General features: G+C 43.7%; 1 protein-coding gene across 1 annotated transcript in view; it reads left to right on the plus strand.

The window, feature by feature from the left end:
- atrn (attractin) overlaps positions 1–20,596 on the plus strand; it is a gene marked incomplete at its 5' end in the record, with an annotated part of 226,984 nt that overhangs the window by 23,855 nt on the left and 182,533 nt on the right. The window contains 4 exons of the mRNA XM_083634035.1: positions 4,832–4,945; positions 5,599–5,727; positions 17,098–17,300; positions 20,311–20,479. Coding sequence (XP_083490161.1) covers positions 4,832–4,945; positions 5,599–5,727; positions 17,098–17,300; positions 20,311–20,479 — 615 coding nt within the window. The remainder of the gene's footprint in view (positions 1–4,831; positions 4,946–5,598; positions 5,728–17,097; positions 17,301–20,310; positions 20,480–20,596) is intronic.

The raw sequence follows: 20,596 nt of genomic DNA on the forward strand, positions 1-20,596 counted from the left end.
ATTGTTAAAATATCGTATCGTATCATTATCGTGAACCCAATATCGTGTATCGTATCGTATCGTGAAATTAGTGTATCGTGACACCCCTATTACACACTGATGGCACCTTCATATGCAGTCATGTTCATTACACACTGATGGCACCTTCATATGCAGTCATGTTCATTACACACTGATGGCACCTTCATATGCAGTTGTGTTCATTACACACTGATGGCACCTTCATATGCAGTCATGTTCATTACACACTGATGGCACCTTCATATGCAGTCGTGTTCATTACACACTGATGGCACCTTCATATGCAGTCATGTTCATTACACACTGATGGCACCTTCATATGCAGTCATGTTCGTTACACACTGATGGCACCTTCATATGCAGTTGTGTTCATTACACACTGATGGCACCTTCATATGCAGTCATGTTCATTACACACTGATGGCACCTTCATATGCAGTCGTGTTCATTACACACTGATGGCACCTTCATATGCAGTCATGTTCATTACACACTGATGGCACCTTCATATGCAGTCATGTTCGTTACACACTGATGGCACCTTCATATGCAGTTGTGTTCATTACACACTGATGGCACCTTCATATGCAGTTGTGTTCATTACACACTGATGGCACCTTCATATGCAGTCGTGTTCATTACACACTGATGGCACCTTCATATGCAGTCATGTTCATTACACACTGATGGCACCTTCATATGCAGTTGTGTTCATTACACACTGATGGCACCTTCATATGCAGTCATGTTCATTACACACTGATGGCACCTTCATATGCAGTCGTGTTCATTACACACTGATGGCACCTTCATATGCAGTTGTGTTCGTTACACACTGATGGCACCTTCATATGCAGTTGTGTTCATTACACACTGATGGCACCTTCATATGCAGTTGTGTTCATTACACACTGATGGCACCTTCATATGCAGTCGTGTTCGTTACACACTGATGGCACCTTCATATGCAGTTGTGTTCATTACACACTGATGGCACCTTCATATGCAGTTGTGTTCATTACACACTGATGGCACCTTCATATGCAGTTGTGTTCGTTACACACTGATGGCACCTTCATATGCAGTTGTGTTCGTTACACACTGATGGCACCTTCATATGCAGTTGAGTTCATTACACACTGATGGCACCTTCATATGCAGTCGTGTTCATTACACACTGATGGCACCTTCATATGCAGTTGTGTTCGTTACACACTGATGGCACCTTCATATGCAGTCATGTTCATTACACACTGATGGCACCTTCATATGCAGTCGTGTTCATTACACACTGATGGCACCTTCATATGCAGTCGTGTTTGTTACACACTGATGGCACCTTCATATGCAGTTGAGTTCATTACACACTGATGGCACCTTCATATGCAGTCATGTTCATTACACACTGATGGCACCTTCATATGCAGTTGTGTTCGTTACACACTGATGCCACCTTCATATGCAGTTGTGTTCGTTACACACTGATGGCACCTTCATATGCAGTTGTGTTCATTACACACTGATGGCACCTTCATATGCAGTCGTGTTCATTACACACTGATGGCACCTTCATATGCAGTTGTGTTCATTACACACTGATGGCACCTTCATATGCAGTCGTGTTCATTACACACTGATGGCACCTTCATATGCAGTCGTGTTCGTTACACACTGATGGCACCTTCATATGCAGTCGTGTTCGTTACACACTGATGGCACCTTCATATGCAGTTGTGTTCATTACACACTGATGGCACCTTCATATGCAGTTGTGTTCGTTACACACTGATGGCACCTTCATATGCAGTTGTGTTCATTACACACTGATGGCACCTCCATATGCAGTTGTGTTCATTACACACTGATGGCACCTCCATATGCAGTCATGTTCATTAGACACTGATGGCACCTTCATATGCAGTTGTGTTCGTTACACACTGATGGCACCTTCATATGCAGTTGTGTTCATTACACACTGATGGCACCTTCATATGCAGTTGTGTTCGTTACACACTGATGGCACCTTCATATGCAGTTGTGTTCATTACACACTGATGGCACCTTCATATGCAGTCGTGTTCATTACACACTGATGGCACCCATATGCAGTTGTGTTCATTACACACTGATGGCACCTTCATATGCAGTCGTGTTCATTACACACTGATGGCACCTTCATATGCAGTTGTGTTCGTTACACACTGATGGCACCTTCATATGCAGTTGTGTTCGTTACACACTGATGGCACCTTCATATGCAGTTGTGTTCATTACACACTGATGGCACCTTCATATGCAGTTGTGTTCGTTACACACTGATGGCACCTTCATATGCAGTTGTGTTCGTTACACACTGATGGCACCTTCATATGCAGTTGTGTTCATTAGACACTGATGGCACCTTCATATGCAGTTGTGTTCGTTACACACTGATGGCACCTTCATATGCAGTTGTGTTCATTACACACTGATGGCACCTTCATATGCAGTTGTGTTCATTAGACACTGATGGCACCTTCATATGCAGTTGTGTTCGTTACACACTGATGGCACCTTCATATGCAGTTGAGTTCATTACACACTGATGGCACCTTCATATGCAGTTGTGTTCGTTACACACTGATGGCACCTTCATATGCAGTTGTGTTCATTACACACTGATGGCACCTTCATATGCAGTTGTGTTCGTTACACACTGATGGCACCTTCATATGCAGTTGTGTTCATTACACACTGATGGCACCTTCATATGCAGTTGTGTTCGTTACACACTGATGGCACCTTCATATGCAGTTGTGTTCATTACACACTGATGGCACCTTCATATGCAGTTGTGTTCGTTACACACTGATGGCACCTTCATATGCAGTTGTGTTCGTTACACACTGATGGCACCTTCATATGCAGTTGTGTTCGTTACACACTGATGGCACCTTCATATGCAGTTGTGTTCATTACACACTGATGGCACCTTCATATGCAGTTGTGTTCGTTACACACTGATGGCACCTTCATATGCAGTTGTGTTCGTTACACACTGATGGCACCTTCATATGCAGTTGTGTTCGTTACACACTGATGGCACCTTCATATGCAGTTGTGTTCATTACACACTGATGGCACCTTCATATGCAGTTGTGTTCGTTACACACTGATGGCACCTTCATATGCAGTTGTGTTCATTACACACTGATGGCACCTTCATATGCAGTTGTGTTCATTACACACTGATGGCACCTTCATATGCAGTTGTGTTCGTTACACACTGATGGCACCTTCATATGCAGTTGTGTTCATTACACACTGATGGCACCTTCATATGCAGTTGTGTTCGTTACACACTGATGGCACCTTCATATGCAGTTGTGTTCATTACACACTGATGGCACCCATATGCAGTTGTGTTCATTACACACTGATGGCACCTTCATATGCAGTTGTGTTCATTACACACTGATGGCACCCATATGCAGTTGTGTTCATTACACACTGATGGCACCTTCATATGCAGTCATGTTCATTACACACTCATGGCACCCATATGCAGTCACGAGATCTCGGCATGCTCTTAACAGGGGGTTAATGCACTGTGTGCGTCAAAACCACGCAAGGGGGAAAATGTCTGATTTAATAAGCACTGACACACATCCACTTTGAGACTTCAAAAGCTCCCTCTGACATTGAGTCTGTTGGATTTGTGTTGAGAGGCCTAAGTGGCTCCACCCGCTGGGCAGAAAGTGAGGAGACATCATTTAGTTAGTGGTTGTAAAATGTGGCTACACGCCTGGCTGTCCTGACATTTTGGTATGGCAATATATGGTACTTGCCATACCTTGGCTTCTAGCCGAATTTGGAGGAGGAGAGAGAGAGAGATGCACCTTAAGATGGTGTGAGTTTTTTTTCCTGCCATCGCAAAAACCAGAGACCGTCTAACTTGAAGTGTGTGTTAAGGACAGAGGCTACATGTAAGCTGTGACTTACATATTTTACCAATCATGTTGTTTGTTTAGCTTAACTTGCAGATGCTCTTTCTAACACAGTTGACTGACTGTTTAAATACTTTGTAGACAGTTACCTTCAGGGGCAGCTGGTGCATTTTTGTCCAGGGGACTATACCAGAAATTGGGCTGGGTGATATGGTTGAAATCAATATCATCATGATAATTAATATAATGTTTTTTTCTGTATCAATACTGTTGTTTATTATATGCTATTTATGATGATGTATTTAAACTCAGTTCATGGAAATAAACAAGCCCTCCAACAACAAATGATTCTCTGACAGGAATCATTTCCATAGTGTACCAGTGCATAACAGTTTGCAGAGATTACACCTCCACACACCTAGGTTAGCGTATATTGTTTTTATTGCTGTAGTGTGTTGGTCAGGTTTAACAAAAAGCAGGCTACGTAACTGCTTTGTGGTCAATTCTTAATATAGGCTAAACATTCATATTTTTTAGAGGTTAGGCTATTGTACAATTCAAGCAACTGTGATGAACAATTGCTCTGTGATGTCACGGGCACTCTCCAGAGTCTCCACCCTAGAAATCGAGCACTTCTTAGTTGGATACAAAGCAGTATTGCAATGCCACACCGAGCTGCACAGAAAAATAATGTTGCATGTTAGGAAGTGTCATGGTACCAACTTAATGCAACCAAGACAAGGTGCTGTTGGCAAGCTAGTGGTATTTGTAATATTTCTGGTGCTATGATAACAGGCCTTTTAATATCATGGTTAGGTTGTTAAAGTGATATCCTACCCAGACATTCTCATGGTCTTCTTCTTTCCTCTTTGTGTGCTTTGCAGGCCCAACTCCATACTGCGATTACGGTTCAACCACTTTGCAACTGAGTGCAGTTGGGACCACCTCTACGTATATGATGGAGACTCCATTTACGCACCCCTACTCGCTGCGTTCAGGTAGCTCTGCTGTGGGGGCCACTTTAGGTCGGGTTGGTGTAGATTTGATTGCAGGCTCCACCCGTCTTGAACTAACATCTTTCTACCTCTTAAAAAAATAAAAAATCCAACTGATGTTACTTAATGTTACTTATTCCTTCTCAAACTACTTTCTACAAGTGCTACTCTATTCCTTCAGAAAGTCTTAGCTGTCATAGACTGTGTTGCATAGTTTATTTCTCTACTGTTGACAAAATGTGACGTGGCATATGTACCAGCCCCTGGGAAGGATTTTGCTCAACATTTTGCTATGTGATGGGGTGGATCATTGTTTTGTGATGATTTTCTAATCTAAATAGAGTAAAATCATAACAAGAGTTCTCTCAAGACGCTTTGCAAATAAAGCAGGTATAAGACCAGGCTCTTTATTTTAGACCCAACAGACATGGAAGCACTGGCAAGGTCATCACCATCGTTAATTGGCCAATATTTAATACAGGCCAATATCACAGTCTAACCCTCATATACACGGTGTAGTGCATATACAATATACAGTTGAATAACAGGCTAGCGTTCAAACTGTTTACATATGTTTGCATATCTGCTAATCATTATGAGGATGATAACATGCAACATTTGAGCCTGACCCTGTCAGTCTCCTCTGTTCATTGCAGTGGTCTGATCGTTCCTGAGCGTTATGGGAATGAGACGGTTCCTGAGGTGGTGTCTCAGTCCGGCTACGCCTTGCTGCACTTCTTCAGCGATGCTGCCTACAACCTGACTGGCTTCAACATCTCCTACAGGTGAGCCAGGCCCGTCTGGAGATAACATCAACATCCTTTTAGTTCATGTCAGTGTTTGCTTTGGACGGCTTATAGAGTGTGAGTGAGTGATGATGACAAAATAACCCCATCAGGGAAGCAACGTTTAGATTCATTCATCACTTCTGGACAATTCCTCAAAACTCAATAACTAAAAAAATTGTCTCCGTTACCTCTTCTTTTTGCAAGTTTAAATTTCTTTCAGGTTGCATGCATGCTAAATTATAAATACAGGCAATAGGACGACTCAGCGTGACATCACGACCACCCGGAAATGCGGAACCGCAGCACTTAACTAGTATGAGTCAAACAAATGTTAACTCATTGAGTGCCAGCCACTTTTGGAAAACGGATGCTCCCAGTGCCAGCCCTTTCAGAGCGTTTTCAGTGATTTCTCGAGGCCCACAGAATATTGTGTGATATTACTATGTAAACACGGAACACGCCCAAAGAACGATGAGACTATCTTGTATCATCAGCAAAAAAAAGTTTATTGATATCATTTTCCGTTCTTTAGTTATCAGCCGGAGAAGATAGGTTGATTTCAGCAAAAACAGACGTTTCAAATTAGAAGCTGAGATAATGAGCCTTTTGTGAAATGAAGCATTTCAAGCACATCACTGACTCTGAAGCTAATATTTTCTGATGTAGTGGCTAGGGCTGTCACTTTTTCCCAAAATAAAGTTCGAACGAACTTTAATTGCCCGAAATTCGTTCGAATATATTCGAAGTTTTTTGGTTAATTAAAAAATTTTTTATTTTTTTTTTATTTTTTTTTTCAGTCCAGGCCACCGGGCATCAGCCCGACGTGTAAAGGTGCTCTTATACTCGAGCAAAGCTCCGTGGGGGTGGGGCCCCGCGAGTCTCCGTGAGTCACCGTGGAGACCTCGCGCTGGGGGTGATGCCATTATACCGTAAATTCCGCACTATAAGCGGCACCGGAGTATAAGCCGCACCTGCAAAATTGCCTGTTTGTTACATATATAAGCCGCACCGGACTATAAGCCGCGGGTGTTTTAATGTTTTTTTTTTTTTTTTTTTCCTTTTTTTTTTTTATTGTGTTTTAATGTTTAATTACCATATGTAAGGGTTCATGCACAGAGGGGATTGTCGGGAAAGAGATGGCTGTTTGAGGAAGCTCCCATTTATTAACATTTCAACAAAACAACATAACACAACACCACCTGTGTTTTTTTTTACAGTGCACACAGTGTCCGCGGTGTGGTGAAAAGAGGGCAAGAGAGGAAATTAAAACAGAAGTGGATTTATAGTTAGAAAGAGTGCTAAAAAAGAGAGATTTTTTTTTTTTTTTTTTTTTTTTTTTTGAAAAAATCCATAGATAAGCCGCACCGGACTATAAGCCGCAGGGGCCAAAAAAGGCCAAAAAACGGGGGAAAAGCTGCTTATAGTCCGGAATTTACGGTACTCAGAAAGTGATCAGCATGTATTGTACAATGGTGAGAACAGCCCGTGAAAAGTCGCAATGAAACACTGTGCAGTACTGAGTGCGCTTTCACTCTCAAACAACCGCACATCAGCACATGAAGGACTCACCAAACTTGTTTTTACTGAAAGCCGTTTTTACTTCTCAGCCCTGATAGCCTACTCTGTGCTGCTTTTAATCTCTCTCAATAATGCTCTCAACACAACACATTTACTTGGTAAAATGACTAAAAACGAACAGTTGCAAATCTAAGTTTATAGCCTACCACATGGGTCAAGAAACTTGCTTGGACGCCCACAGTCACAACACTGCCTCACAAACTTGGCTGCATCCAACTCGAGACAACTTCAGACCCTGGAGACAATCTTTCTCAGAAGAGACTAACGCGACAAATCTGGAGACTTTTTCTGACATGGGATTAACATTACCAGCAAGCAGCAGTTGGTTAATTTTGGTTCATAAACAAATAAAATAAAATAAAAATAATAATAATAATAATTAAAAAATAATTAAAAAAATTCGAACAGTCAATTTACATATCGAACACGAACCCCTCCCCCACATTCGAAGTTGCATTCGAATTTCGAATGAAAAGTCACAGCCCTAGTAGTGACACCTCAAAAATAATTTTCTTCAATAAAAGAGCGAAAACAAAGGAATTTTGATGGCAAAATAATATTTTTTAGCTGCAACCAGCAGCGCTGGCCTTCTTGCTGGTCTTGATTTACTGCTGGTGGGCATCAGATATTCTAGCTTGTGTTTTGCCAATCTGTCCATCGAGCCTGCTGTCTGGGTCGGTACGTGTTGTATGGTGCCCTGCGTGCCCCACCCCCCTCAACTGCAAACTCCTCCGTGGGAGTGTCTCTGGTGGCTCTCTGCTGCACGTTTGCTCTGCACGTTTCAAAGTGCGCTACACCCAGCTCTATTTTCACATCGTTCCGCCGTTTTTGTTCGCCGGCTCCCAGCGCTTCCAGCTGAGAATGATTTGGCTTTTCAGAAAGACGCTGGTGTCGTGCTCCTTTTCTGGCAACTAATCATGTGGATGGGCTATCGCAGCGGAGACGGAGGGGCTCAATTGTGGCAGCAGATTGGCTGCTGTTCACAGGCACAGCTAACGTTACAGCATTTCCGTTTCCCCACACGGCTTCTTCTACTCTTTTTTCTCATCTTTCTCTAATCCGGAGAGCACTGTCACCACCTAATGGGTCCGTAAAATAGCTTCTACACCTTCAAAATCCCCCATACTTTTACAGGAGATGCATCAGGCTTTGATCCACGTCCCACCGTCAAAAAACGCAATTGACATCTTTAGACGTCATTGGCACTCTACGTTACTATTTGAATTGACGTCTTTAGACGTCATTGGCACTCAATGAGTTAATAACTCAAAAACTATACATCACATTGCTTATATTTTGACATTCTGAGTGTGAGGAGAAGTAGCTAAAGGGTCTGATGTATAAATATATGCATGTCATGTTAGAGCTGTGTGAACTGTCACAATTTTTAAAATGAAGTGAATTTAGTAAAAAGCACAGCCTGCTAGAGTGAGACACTCAAGGCTGGCTCCATAGGGTCTCATTATAACGTTGCCCCCAGTAAACCGTTTGTTTACCAACACTGTAGTTACACGTTAGATAAAAAAAATCCAATAAATGGCAAGTGCTATGTTCTGATGCTGAGTGGTGAAATGAGAATGTCTTTACAGTATAAAGCAGCCTTTTTGACCCACTGTTTTGACTTGCTGTTGAGATGTACCGGTATTTGGGTGCTGGGCTCACCCTGCGTTGGCACGGCTGCTTGACACTGTTTTAGCAATAAGATCATGTTGTCCATTTGTTTCAGCCTGTAATGGCTTTTTCATTGCACAATAATCCCCTCCTTTACCATTCAGGCACACTGACGGCATGTGTTTCCATGTGTTTTGTGCAGATCGCTGTGTTTCCATGTGTTTTGTGCAGATCGCTGTGTGTTTCCATGTGTTTTGTGCAGATCACTGTGTGTTTCCATGTGTTTTGTGCAGATCGCTGTGTGTTTCCATGTGTTTTGGGCAGATCACTGTGTGTTTCCATGTGTTTTGGGCAGATCACTGTGTGTTTCCATGTGTTTTGTGCAGATCACTGTGTGTTTCCATGTGTTTTTGTGCAGATCGCTGTGTGTTTCCATATGTTTTGTGCAGATCACTGTGTGTTTCCATGTGTTTTGTGCAGATCACTGTGTGTTTCCATGTGTTTTGTGCAGATCACTGTGTGTTTCCATGTGTTTTGTGCAGATCACTGTGTGTTTCAATGTGTTTTGTGCAGATTGCTGTGTGAGGCTGCCAAACACATTTGGTGCCAGCCTACTTTCAAAGGATGCTGACAGGAACATCATTAGATTAGATACAAGCAGGCGGTATACACATCTGCTCAGTTTCCCAATAGGAATTCAAATGGTGCTGATCATAGACTTAAAAAAAAAAGATGGATGGCACTCATATGCTTCAAGAAGGGCTATGTTTATGGTTGTCGCCGGCGCCATATTAACGTTAGAGGAAGTGCTGCCTGCCGCCACTTCCGTATTGGCTTCAAAATTCACCCGTGGTTTTGGCCGCTTGGTGCTGATACTGTAGCATATCTATAGAAGAGCTGCAGCGTGCGTGGTTACAGCCCGGTAATGATACTATAGACCTTATTCGATTGACGTCACTCACGTACGGGCACGCCCACTGCCGCCATGTTGTTGACATAGCGCAGCAGTTTTAAATGACAGCCTATGTAAGAGCAGCGTTTATAGGAAGCTAGCCGCCATTAGCGTTACCTGTATCGTTCCAATTGTGCTCGGATGGTGACCTGCGTTACACACGGCTGTAGTAATGACAGCAATAAAGTCCCCGTGGTTTGTTTCTATCTCTACCGTCCACAGACGTGAAGGGAGTGAGACGGAGTATACGTCAGCAGCACAGGAGATGTGTGGCTAGTTAGGAGAGACAGGTGAAACTTTCTGACAGCTCCTCACAGCAAAGTCTGTTCACCTCGTTTTTTCTGTTGTTTATTATTACAGGCATTGACGGCAGCATACAAACAACAACTCTGGGGTTTTTATTGCTGTCATCACTATCGCTATTTTGTAATGGAACAGAAACGACAATAAGGCCGTTACTATAGTTGTCAGCTGCAGGACGGTATGTCAACAATATGGCGCTGTCCGGGGTTAGCGAATAAAGTCTATACCATACCCAGCATGGCACTGATACTGCACCACACCACACCTGTGATAGACCCAGTATGGCTACGGGAGAGTACTAGTACTGTACAATAACTAAAGTAGGACCATGGACTGTAAATAATTTGGACGTAGCCACTCCTGTTTTGAGACGGTCGATGTTTGAAGCCTAGTGTGGCCGTGGCCATCTTGTCGCCATCTTGTCTTGGGGTCCTTGCGCAGCTCGCACGAGACGAGGGGTTTCCCACAGCCGCAGCTGCAAGTTCTTTTAATAAAAGAACTTAGAATAAACCTAGAATACAATTTATTCTAGGATGCTGATCAACACCAGGCAAAGGGACTGCCGATTAAAATTAGCCTTCTGGCTAACTCTGCTACATTTACATTACTGAGTCTCGAATGTTGATTAATGTACACTGTCCCTTTCCAAATAAAAGGAAATAAAACAGCTCACGCACTGCAGGGCTCCAACTTCACTTCATTTTATTGCACCGGTGGTAACATTTCGAACACATAAACTGCTCTCCACCAGACAAAATGACAAAAGCACGACGCCATCTTAACGCCACATGATACAGTCACGTGATTAGGGGTGTCACGATATTTCGTCGCACGATATATCGCTATATCGATATCGTCAGAAAAAAATTATAACGTAAAAAAAAAAAAAAAAAAAATCTCCTGAATAATAATAGAACAAATTTAGCAGAATCAACACGCATGAGTGAGGGGGTAGACTACTACTGGCATGGCAAAACAGCTCAAAGGGTACATAAGATTACATAAGTTTAGGGACCATTGAGCATGAGTTATTTAACACGTTCACTGCCAATGCCGAGTTGACTCGTCAAAAAAAATCCAACGGTTGACTGCCAATGACGAGTTGACTCGTAAAAAAAAAAAAAAAAAAAAAATTTGACGGTGGGACGTGGATCAACGCCCCCCACGTCTCCTATAAAAATATTGGAGCCATCGAACGTGTACAACCCATTCCACCAACCCACTAAGTGGCGACAGTGCTCTCCAGACTAGAAAAAGCCGAGCCAAAACTGCAGGGGAACGCGCGAGGAAACCATTCTCATACTGTAAAATGGATTGGCGAAAACGCTTTCGCTTTCGCGCATTATCGCGCTGGGAGCTGGCGGTGGGGGATTGCAAATTTGCATAATAGATTATGCGTGCAACACACTTTGAAACACCGGCAGAAAGCCCACAATCGCACGCAGCTTCATTGCAGCTGAGCTCACAACCGAAACGACTCATGCAGACTCGCCCAAAGAGCAGCCGCCAGCAGCCAGGCAGCACAGACAGGCAGAGCCTCGCTTGTGACAAACGCTGCAAAGCCACCAGAGACACACCCACGGAGGAAGGAGTTTGAAGGAGAGGGGGGTTTCCTGCTGCTATGGAGGAAATTACTGTTCAAAACTATTGTTTAGATGTCTGACGTCTTACGCCAAAAATAAATGGTTAAAGTGACTGTTCTATCGAATTTCACAAAAAGCCATTTATCTCAGAATACATTTTCAGACGCTGAAACCATGCTGTATTCTACTGCTAATGCCTACATAACTACTAACTCTACAAACTAACTCTTTTAGACAGAGAAAGCACACATTCTATTAGTTCTTTTGAGATCATTTGTGTTCACAAAATCTTAGCAGAAAAGAATCCTCGGCTCTTGAAAGATGAGCCAGAATCCTCAAAAAAAAAAACTTGGCAGAACCTACCTACAGTATTGAAAAAACGGCTGGCAGTGAATGTGTTAAGAAATAGATTGTATACTTTATTTTTCTTTCACCATGCAACAAACATTTAGTTTGTGACAGTGTGACACATTCTATTGCAAGAGAAGCATTATCTTCCATGTTGTTTTCTAGTTATTATAATAACAATTTCCAAAAACAGCATTTGTTTTGTATTTTGTGTATTTCAAATGAAAGACTATTCTTCCAGTATTTTCCCATAGAGCAGGGCTACCCGGCCCGTCGGACTCGGAACCCGAACCCAAACATTGAAGTCGCGTTCGGGCTCGGGCCGGGTTCGGTCACGTAATCAGTCACTTGTTTTTGCCTTCAAATATATCTATCATCAGCTCCTGAGCTAATTTACTACGTTAATGAAAGCACTTGAAGGCATCGAATGAAACACGCCCAGACATGCACTCTGCTGCTCTGCCCGGAGTCAGCTGCGTGTCGGCTCAGCGCTGGTGTCGCCGACACCGTGCAGTACCTACTTCTTTCAGCGATGTGGGATTGTGTGTGGGCAGTGCACGGCACGCACGAATTAGGCTGTTTGGTGCTTTGCTTTGTACATTACGTATTAATCATTGACTGCTTTGAATTACGAGGACTGATTTTGGTTTGGGATTATATAGGGCTGTTTATAGGCTGGACAGACTCATTGAATTATGCGCTCGCTGCGCTCCGAGGGGAAAAAAAAATCAGGGAGGGGGTTCGGGCCGGGCTCGGACAGATTATCAATTGACACCTGTCGGGCCGGGCCGGGCTCGGCTAATAATGTGACGGGCTCGGTCGGGTTCGGTAAGGAAAATTCAGCCCGAGCCCAGCTCTATTTTCCCAGGGCTCCCTTGAAAAGAGGTTTTGATTTCAACGGGACTCACATGGTTAAATAAATGATAAATAAATACATAAAAATTATTTACTTTTGTTAAAAAAAATATTGTTAAAATATCGTATCGTATCGTTATCGTGAACCCAATATCGTGTATCGTGAAATGAGTGTATCGTGACACCCCTACACGTGATACACGTGGGCTGACTCACTCATGTGACAGGAAGTGTGGAGTATGAAAATGGAAAGTCAGATAAATACGGTACATACATACATACATACATACACATGCACACACACACACACACACACACACACACACACACACACACACACACACACACACACACACTGGTGAAAGTGGGCCGGAACCGTCCGGTGCGCAGTTCCGGTAAGACTTTTGGTGCCTGAACGCCGTTGGGGGAAGACATGCAGCTGCCTGTCAATCAAAATCAGATTGCTGCAGAGTGCAGTCGATCCATAATTTCCAACAAGGAAATGCATGGCTGATGTTATGTCATTAGGGTAATAAACAACAGTCTCTCTCATAAATTGCTTCTAAATTGTTCCGTGTTTTAGACCTGGCTGTCAGTGGTTTTTAATCCGCGCTGTGTAGGCTGATTTGCGCTTCCAGCACGCAGCTCCTGAATGCCGCCGCTGCTGCTGCACTGGGCTGTGTCTAGTCTAGTCTCGCTTGCGGCTTGCCTCCGCTCCGCCAAACAGTTCCCCCAGGATTGCACGAGTGTAGTTCCCAAGCAAGCAAGCAAGCAGAAACGGTAATATTTCCAACCACTGAGAGGCAGCGATGTGCCGCAAGGCATGGGTTTACTTTGTGGCAATTGTGGGGCGAGTAAAGGCTGGAGGAGGCGCAGTGAAATGGAGTGATACACACAGTGAAGTGCAGCGCTGTTAACGTGAAATGGATGGCGGTAGGCAACTCTTGTCCAATCAAATTACTCGGCCGGAACTAACTGTTGTATAAAGGTGCGTTTGATTTATTGTTCCCGGACATTTTGCGACCAAATGCACCTACTTTATTAATGCAATTTGCACCGGGCAGCAGGCAAGGATGGATAATAAACGAGCCCAACATGTTTGCCATTGTTTTCAGAATAAAAGGAGCAGAAACATGCAACGAACAATAACTCAAATGTTTAAGAGGAAGGAGAGAGATAAAGAAGCAGATAATGTGGCTAAAGTTAGAAGAAGAGAGCAAATTGAGGGCCTCTGCAAAATGAAAACCCACCCTCAGATGCAAATACAGGTGATGATGCTAATTTAGACCAGAGAATGGACATGAAGTTAGCTTACTAGCAAACTAGACAGTGGCTTACTCAGAACACAGTCTGTGTGCATACAGTACAACATTTTGTATGTATCCTACACATTGTAGGATACATTTTGAGATATTTTATTTTACTAATAATCTGTTCATTAATTTATCTGCCCACTGTTCTGACAATTCAAAGACAGAGACTGTTTGACTGTTGATGAATTTAGTTGTAAATGTTATTCTAATTTAATTAAAACAGTTGAGGGCCAGAGGGAGGAAGAGGAGACTCAACAAGAAGCAGCAGGTCCCTCCTCAGAAGAAAGAACAGGCGATGGGGGTGGGAGGAGAACAATATGAAACGATGAAGGTTGGGGTAGTAGCCTATAGTTCCTGCAAGAAATTCAAACCACTTTCACCCCTGCACACACACACACACGCGCACACACACACACACACACACACACACACACACACACACACACACACACACACACACACACACACACACACACACACACACACACACACACACACACAGATACATACATACATACAAGTGAACCAATCTATATACAGCCATGTAGTATATACGGTAGTATGGTTTTGAAAAGTATTCAAAGTTGATAAATCAATTCAGGGAAAATTAAGGCCCTTAAAAAGTCTTAATCGTCTTTTGAGAGGTATTCAATTTTGTAGCTATGATGGTGTTAAATGAGCATCTGATATCGTCTATCGCAGACCCCTGCATTTAATAGATCTTGTATCGCTGCAGACTTTGTGATACTGTATCAGCAAATATCATATCATTGTCTGATGTAGCATAGAATAGATACTATACATAGGACCACAGTTGTAAATAACTCAATGGGACCAAAAAAACATCTAGTATGTTATAGAAAAGTGTTTATGCTGAAATCCTCATTAAGCCGTCTAGGGGTGAGGGTATCCAGTCTGTAGATCCAGAACAGTTCTCGCCTCAGGAGTAAGGAGGATCAAGGTCGCCTCCCTCCGGGGGCAGTGGAGAGCTTCAATACCAATGTATCTGAGAGTAGATAATGTTCTGTTGTGCCTTTGTGAAGTGGACAGCTACGGGGCTGGATGGATCATGATTACAGATAGCACACCTCCTATGTTCGGTGATACGGGTTTTGAGAGCTCTAGATTTTTTACCAATGTAAGCAGAACCACAGGGACATTGCAGCATGTATATGACATTCTGTGTTTTACATGTTATGAGTCCTTTGATGTCAAACTTTTTCCCAGATTGTGGATGGTTAAAGCTCTTGGTTTTGTAGGTAAAGTGGCACTGTTGATGATTCCCACATCTGTAATTACCTGAAGGAACTTGGGGAAGGTTGGGGGGGGAGCATATCTGATCTCACAAGCATATTATGAAGATTAGGTGGTTTTTTATAGACAACACGAGGGCGCACCTCCAATTTCATGCGTGTGTGTGTGTCTGTGTGTGTGTGTGTGTACTGGCTGAGGTGCACATGTGTGGCTGTGCATGTGTGTGTGTACTGGCTGCCGTGCACGTGTGTGGCTGTACATGTGTGGTGTTTCGTCAATGGCGAAATAAAGACAGGGTTTGTCCGTGGGGTTTCCTCTTCTTCTACTGGGTCTGTACCCTACCCTAGGATCAGTATGGGTACAGCACATGTGCCGTGGCATGGTCCTCCATACCCATTACCAAAAGAGCCCGAAATGACATGTTCTCTGAGCATGTTGTTCCATTTCACTGCCGTTAAAGTGAGTGGTATTTTGAAAAACCAAAGTAGTATTTGTGTAACTTACTATATCCTTAACCACACCCCCTCCACCCCTCCCACCCAAGCATCTGCAAAGGGCACAATGGACCCGCGAATTCCCCCCCTGCTCATTGTATCGTCACCATGGCGATAGATTTCCCCCTGCTCATTGTATCGTCACCATGGCGATAGGATTGAAGTTGTGTTGAAAAACAGAGATTGAAATAAAAGTGTCTCCCGGGCCCCCAGGCGAGGCGGAGGAGTGGAAACATCAAACCATCAGGCTGCATGAGGAACATGACAGAACCACGAGCGACTGTCTGAAACATGTTTGTCTTCAGGAGTTTTAGGTCTAGTTTAATTTAAAAAGAAAAAGATACAGTTTACAGCAGAGTTTACAGCAAAAACTTGTGACATGTGGCTTGTTTTCTCTTGGTGCAGAGAACATTAGGAACATTTGTTTTTTCCTTGAAAAAAAAAAGGTTTGGTTCCTATTTGTCATGATATAGATGATGGGGCAGGTTAAATAAAAACAGCTAAATGTGCAACAACAATGTGTTGGTTTTCAATGATGTTGGGAACATGTTGGCTCATACAGTGTTTGCTGCAGGCGTGTGTCGTGGTCTGGCCTGGCCAGCACTGGCGCAGGGAAGTCATGGCAACAGCAACAATGGTGAAAATCAGTAGGAAATGAAAGAACAGAAAAGATAACTGCAGTAGACAAAACACGTTGAAACCGTGGTGAGAACAGGCATTGCTGCTGTTTGAAATTGCAGATTGGCTGTGTTCCTCAGAGCCCGTGGAGGCTTTACGGATGTCTGTTACCTCAGCCTCAGGCTAGACGTCATATCTCAATAGACAGCTCATTAAGGCGAGTGACAGGTGTCGGGGCAGGCGCTTGACAAACTGAGGGGGGCGGGACTAACGACACACACTGTGCGCTCTCCAGGGAAAAAGTTGCATTTCGTAGTTTTTAAGCCTTGAGACAACATGACTTGCACAAAGAGGATGTAACCCAATCTGAGGAAGGTGTTTTGATATTTTCAGACAGAATTTGAATCCTTTCTCTCTCTCTCTCTCTCTCTCTCTCTCTCTCTCTCTCTCTCTCTCAGGGTGAACACGTGTCCCAATGACTGTTCGGGCCGGGGGGAGTGTCGCGTGGGGAACTCCACAGGTGCGGTGTACTGCGAGTGTGAAGCCAACTGGAAGGGGGAAGCCTGCGATGTCTCCTACTGCCTGGCCAACTGTGGCTACCCAGAGCGAGGCCGCTGCCATGCCAGCACCAAGACCTGCGTCTGCAACACTGGCTGGCAAGGTTGGTTGGCACTGTGGCTTGGCTAGCGCTGCCAGCGGTGCCACCTAATTGTCTCGCATCCCGTGCTTCTCTGAACAACCGCAGTGTTGTCATGCTGGCATCAACAGAGCCACACGTGCCAAACCTTCTCACTGACTGAAATAAGTACTTTAATGAGGAAATGGGCTATGCTTACACGCACTGTCTGAAATCCACTTTTTGGCTGTCCTGCCGACAGCTGATAAACCATAAGTTTAACTGCCAAGAATATTTTTCACCGGCCAAAATAATCAATACATATTTTTCATGGACATATGCCACTCTACCCATTCTCAGTGCTATTTTACATAATATGCAAGAGGGTACTTTGTGAAACTTTGTGAAAATCTGAATCTGAAACTGAACACATTTACTAAAGAGACAACGGCAGACTTGGAGTATAATATAAACTGTAATTAAGGCTAGTTAACCATCCAGGCAGCAGAGAAACCAAAGTTTAGATGCTACCGCCTATCAGGAGCCTGTTTGATACAGAGAGGTTATGTTGCTTTGGTATGTTGGCCAGCAGCAAGAGCTTGAGAACAGGCAAAAACCAAAGACTTGTCCAAAAAAGTTTCAATCAACTCAAAAAGTGACTTGCCAGTGTGGTATATGCCAAAGACGAATTTGGCCAGCATTTGGTAGTTGCATATTTCTATTACATAGGTGACCTAGGTTAATAAATCCTCATATTCACAGTGTTAAAATAACGTTACCTTCTCAGGAATTTAACTTGTTATTTCTGTAAAAAGTACCGTAATAATAAAATAACATTTTTATGTCATGTCTTTATTTTTTTCACCAAATTATGGAGAGTCGTATCAAAAAAAGACGAGTATTGGTATTGATAAACAGTAGCGGGATCGGTATTGATAAAATCCTAACCAATAGCCATCCTTACTGCCCCTACAAGAGCCATCTTCATTCTACTGTAACCCAATGGACTAAGGTAATCGCGTTGCCAAGTTGCCTCCAGCAAACCAGGTTCTGCAGGATCAGCTTCTCCTTCACTGCCGATTGGGTCATTAATATCGAGCGTTCCTATTGGTTAACAACCTGACACGCGTACCTTTTTTCAAATCGGACCATCTGGGCGCTCTAACTGCTCCGTTAGTTCTTAAACGGCTCCACTGTGCCGCTTTACACAAGTAGAGACAATGGCTTAATGTAACTGCAGCTCCAGCCGCAGCTCAGTGTGTGCTCGTGATCTAATTACCAAGGCTGAGGGAGCTGAGGAACGGACCAGCGTTATCGCAGCCTTTATTACCCTGTCACGGTGTTTTAGCCGAAGAATAGCACACTTAGTGTAGCCCATGCTGTCAGCCTCCAAATGAACTCATTCTCTATGCCAGCCAGTGCAGTAGCAGAGACGAATGCTCGCTTAGTGAAGCTGGCCTTGCATTTAATCTCCCCTTCACAGACGCATAGCTCGCAACAAATGGCATCTTTAAAGGACGCCAAGGCGGCGTTTGTTTTCTGTACGGAAATGCCACCGAGGTGCAAAGGTGCTTTGATTTGTTTAGTGATTGCAGGAGTCAGATTGTGGAATGTCAGTCGATTGGCAGTTTTCAGCCGCACAACAGAAAGCACCCGGAGAATGAGTAAAGTGACCTTGATTGGCACAGCGAATCACATCACTTCCTTTCCTGTCACATGACCACTTCTGCATTGTGTAATAATGACCAATGAGGACCTCTCCCAGTGAATAGCATCCTGTGCCGTTTTGACTTATCATATTCTGATTGAAGATGGAGCGATACAGCTAATTGGTTGGTTAATATCTTGATCCAAACATGTCTTTCATCAGGTGGGAGGGACATAGATGAACAAGATTAGCAAACCGACCCCCAACCGCTTGATTCAAAAGACATCAATGCGCCAGTCGGGAAACAAAGACAAGCTCTCCATTTCTGACTCACAGTTGTTGACCCTCCAAAATACCTCCCACAATCCTTTCCCTTCATTCAGGAATGATTCCGGTTTGTGCTGGTGTTATTGTTCTTGCCCAGAACAGGGGACAGACATAGCACTGGCCAGAGCCATCTACTGTATCTTGAAAGTTATTCCACACAAATGGCCAAGGCCTCACTAAGTGTTTCCCGATAAGTTAAGTTACATGTTGTCAGTTATCGAATAATGCTTCAGCAAGTAATCAGTTTTCACATACATTACTATGCAGCTTGCGTTTAGCGTACAAAACTGTAGGGACATCTTAGTTGCTGCCGCTTTCGCTCAATCAATGCCTGAGTTATCTCAAGGATTAAAAATGCTTGTTGAACCTCTCTGCCCTTTCATCTACATCTCCTCTTACTAATTCAAGGGGATTTAATAGGTGAAACCAATAATGGATCATGGTTTTTCACCTACTCAGTCAATTTATGGAAAGAACAGGGGGGCCTCAATCTTTGCTCCACTCTGCCTGTTTCCAGGACTTAACAGAAAACTAATAGAGGCTTTGAAAGTTTCATCTTCCCTTTTTCATGGGAAACCTTTCCAGATTCCAGTGTTTCTGCTTTTATGTTGATTCATTTTGTTTGTATTTCATCTCTTTTGAGCTAATTTTATACATGCAAAGAAATCATCTTAACTGAACTCCTGCAATTTTGTAGTGCTTGAGTCCACTACTCTGCTCCAAGGCCTGGACTCATTTTTCAGGACTCGTGACTCGACTTGGAATTGAGCACTGATGAATCGGACTTGGACTCGAGCATTCATGCATTCGGACTCGGAAGTTGGAGACGAGGCCCTAATTATTTGGCATAAGATATTGAGAGCTATTTTAATACCGTGGCGTTATTCGTTTTTTTTTAATTCATGCTTATGTTCAGTAACTCTGTACTCTGAGTAGGGCTCAGGTAATGGGGACTCGGACTGGAACACCGGGGACTCTACTCAGACTTCAGATATAGTGACTGGACTACAACACTGGCTCCCTGCATCACTCTGCCTCCTGTGTTGGATTGATACTCTCTTGGTCTCCACCCCTCCCCAGGTCCGGACTGCTCCGTCTTGGTTCCTGCTAACGCCTCCTACTGGAGCAGGGAGGAGTACACCGAGGTGGGGCTGGCCAGGGCGTCTCACAAGGCGGTGGTGGACCAGGGCATCATGTGGGTCGTGGGAGGCTACGTCTTCAATGCCTCAGACTACCACATGGTCAAAGCGTAAGTGCAGTCCCTCAGAGTCTGTGCCTGCCCACACCTACACTTACATTTTTTACAGCTTCTAGCTGGTGCTTACAATATATCCAGAAGAGCTGCCAGACGCAGGGCTTGCTGTTG

Source organism: Poromitra crassiceps (assembly GCF_964638095.1).
Source record: "Poromitra crassiceps genome assembly, chromosome: 3".
In the NCBI taxonomy this organism is placed as follows: Eukaryota; Metazoa; Chordata; class Actinopteri; order Beryciformes; family Melamphaidae; genus Poromitra; species Poromitra crassiceps.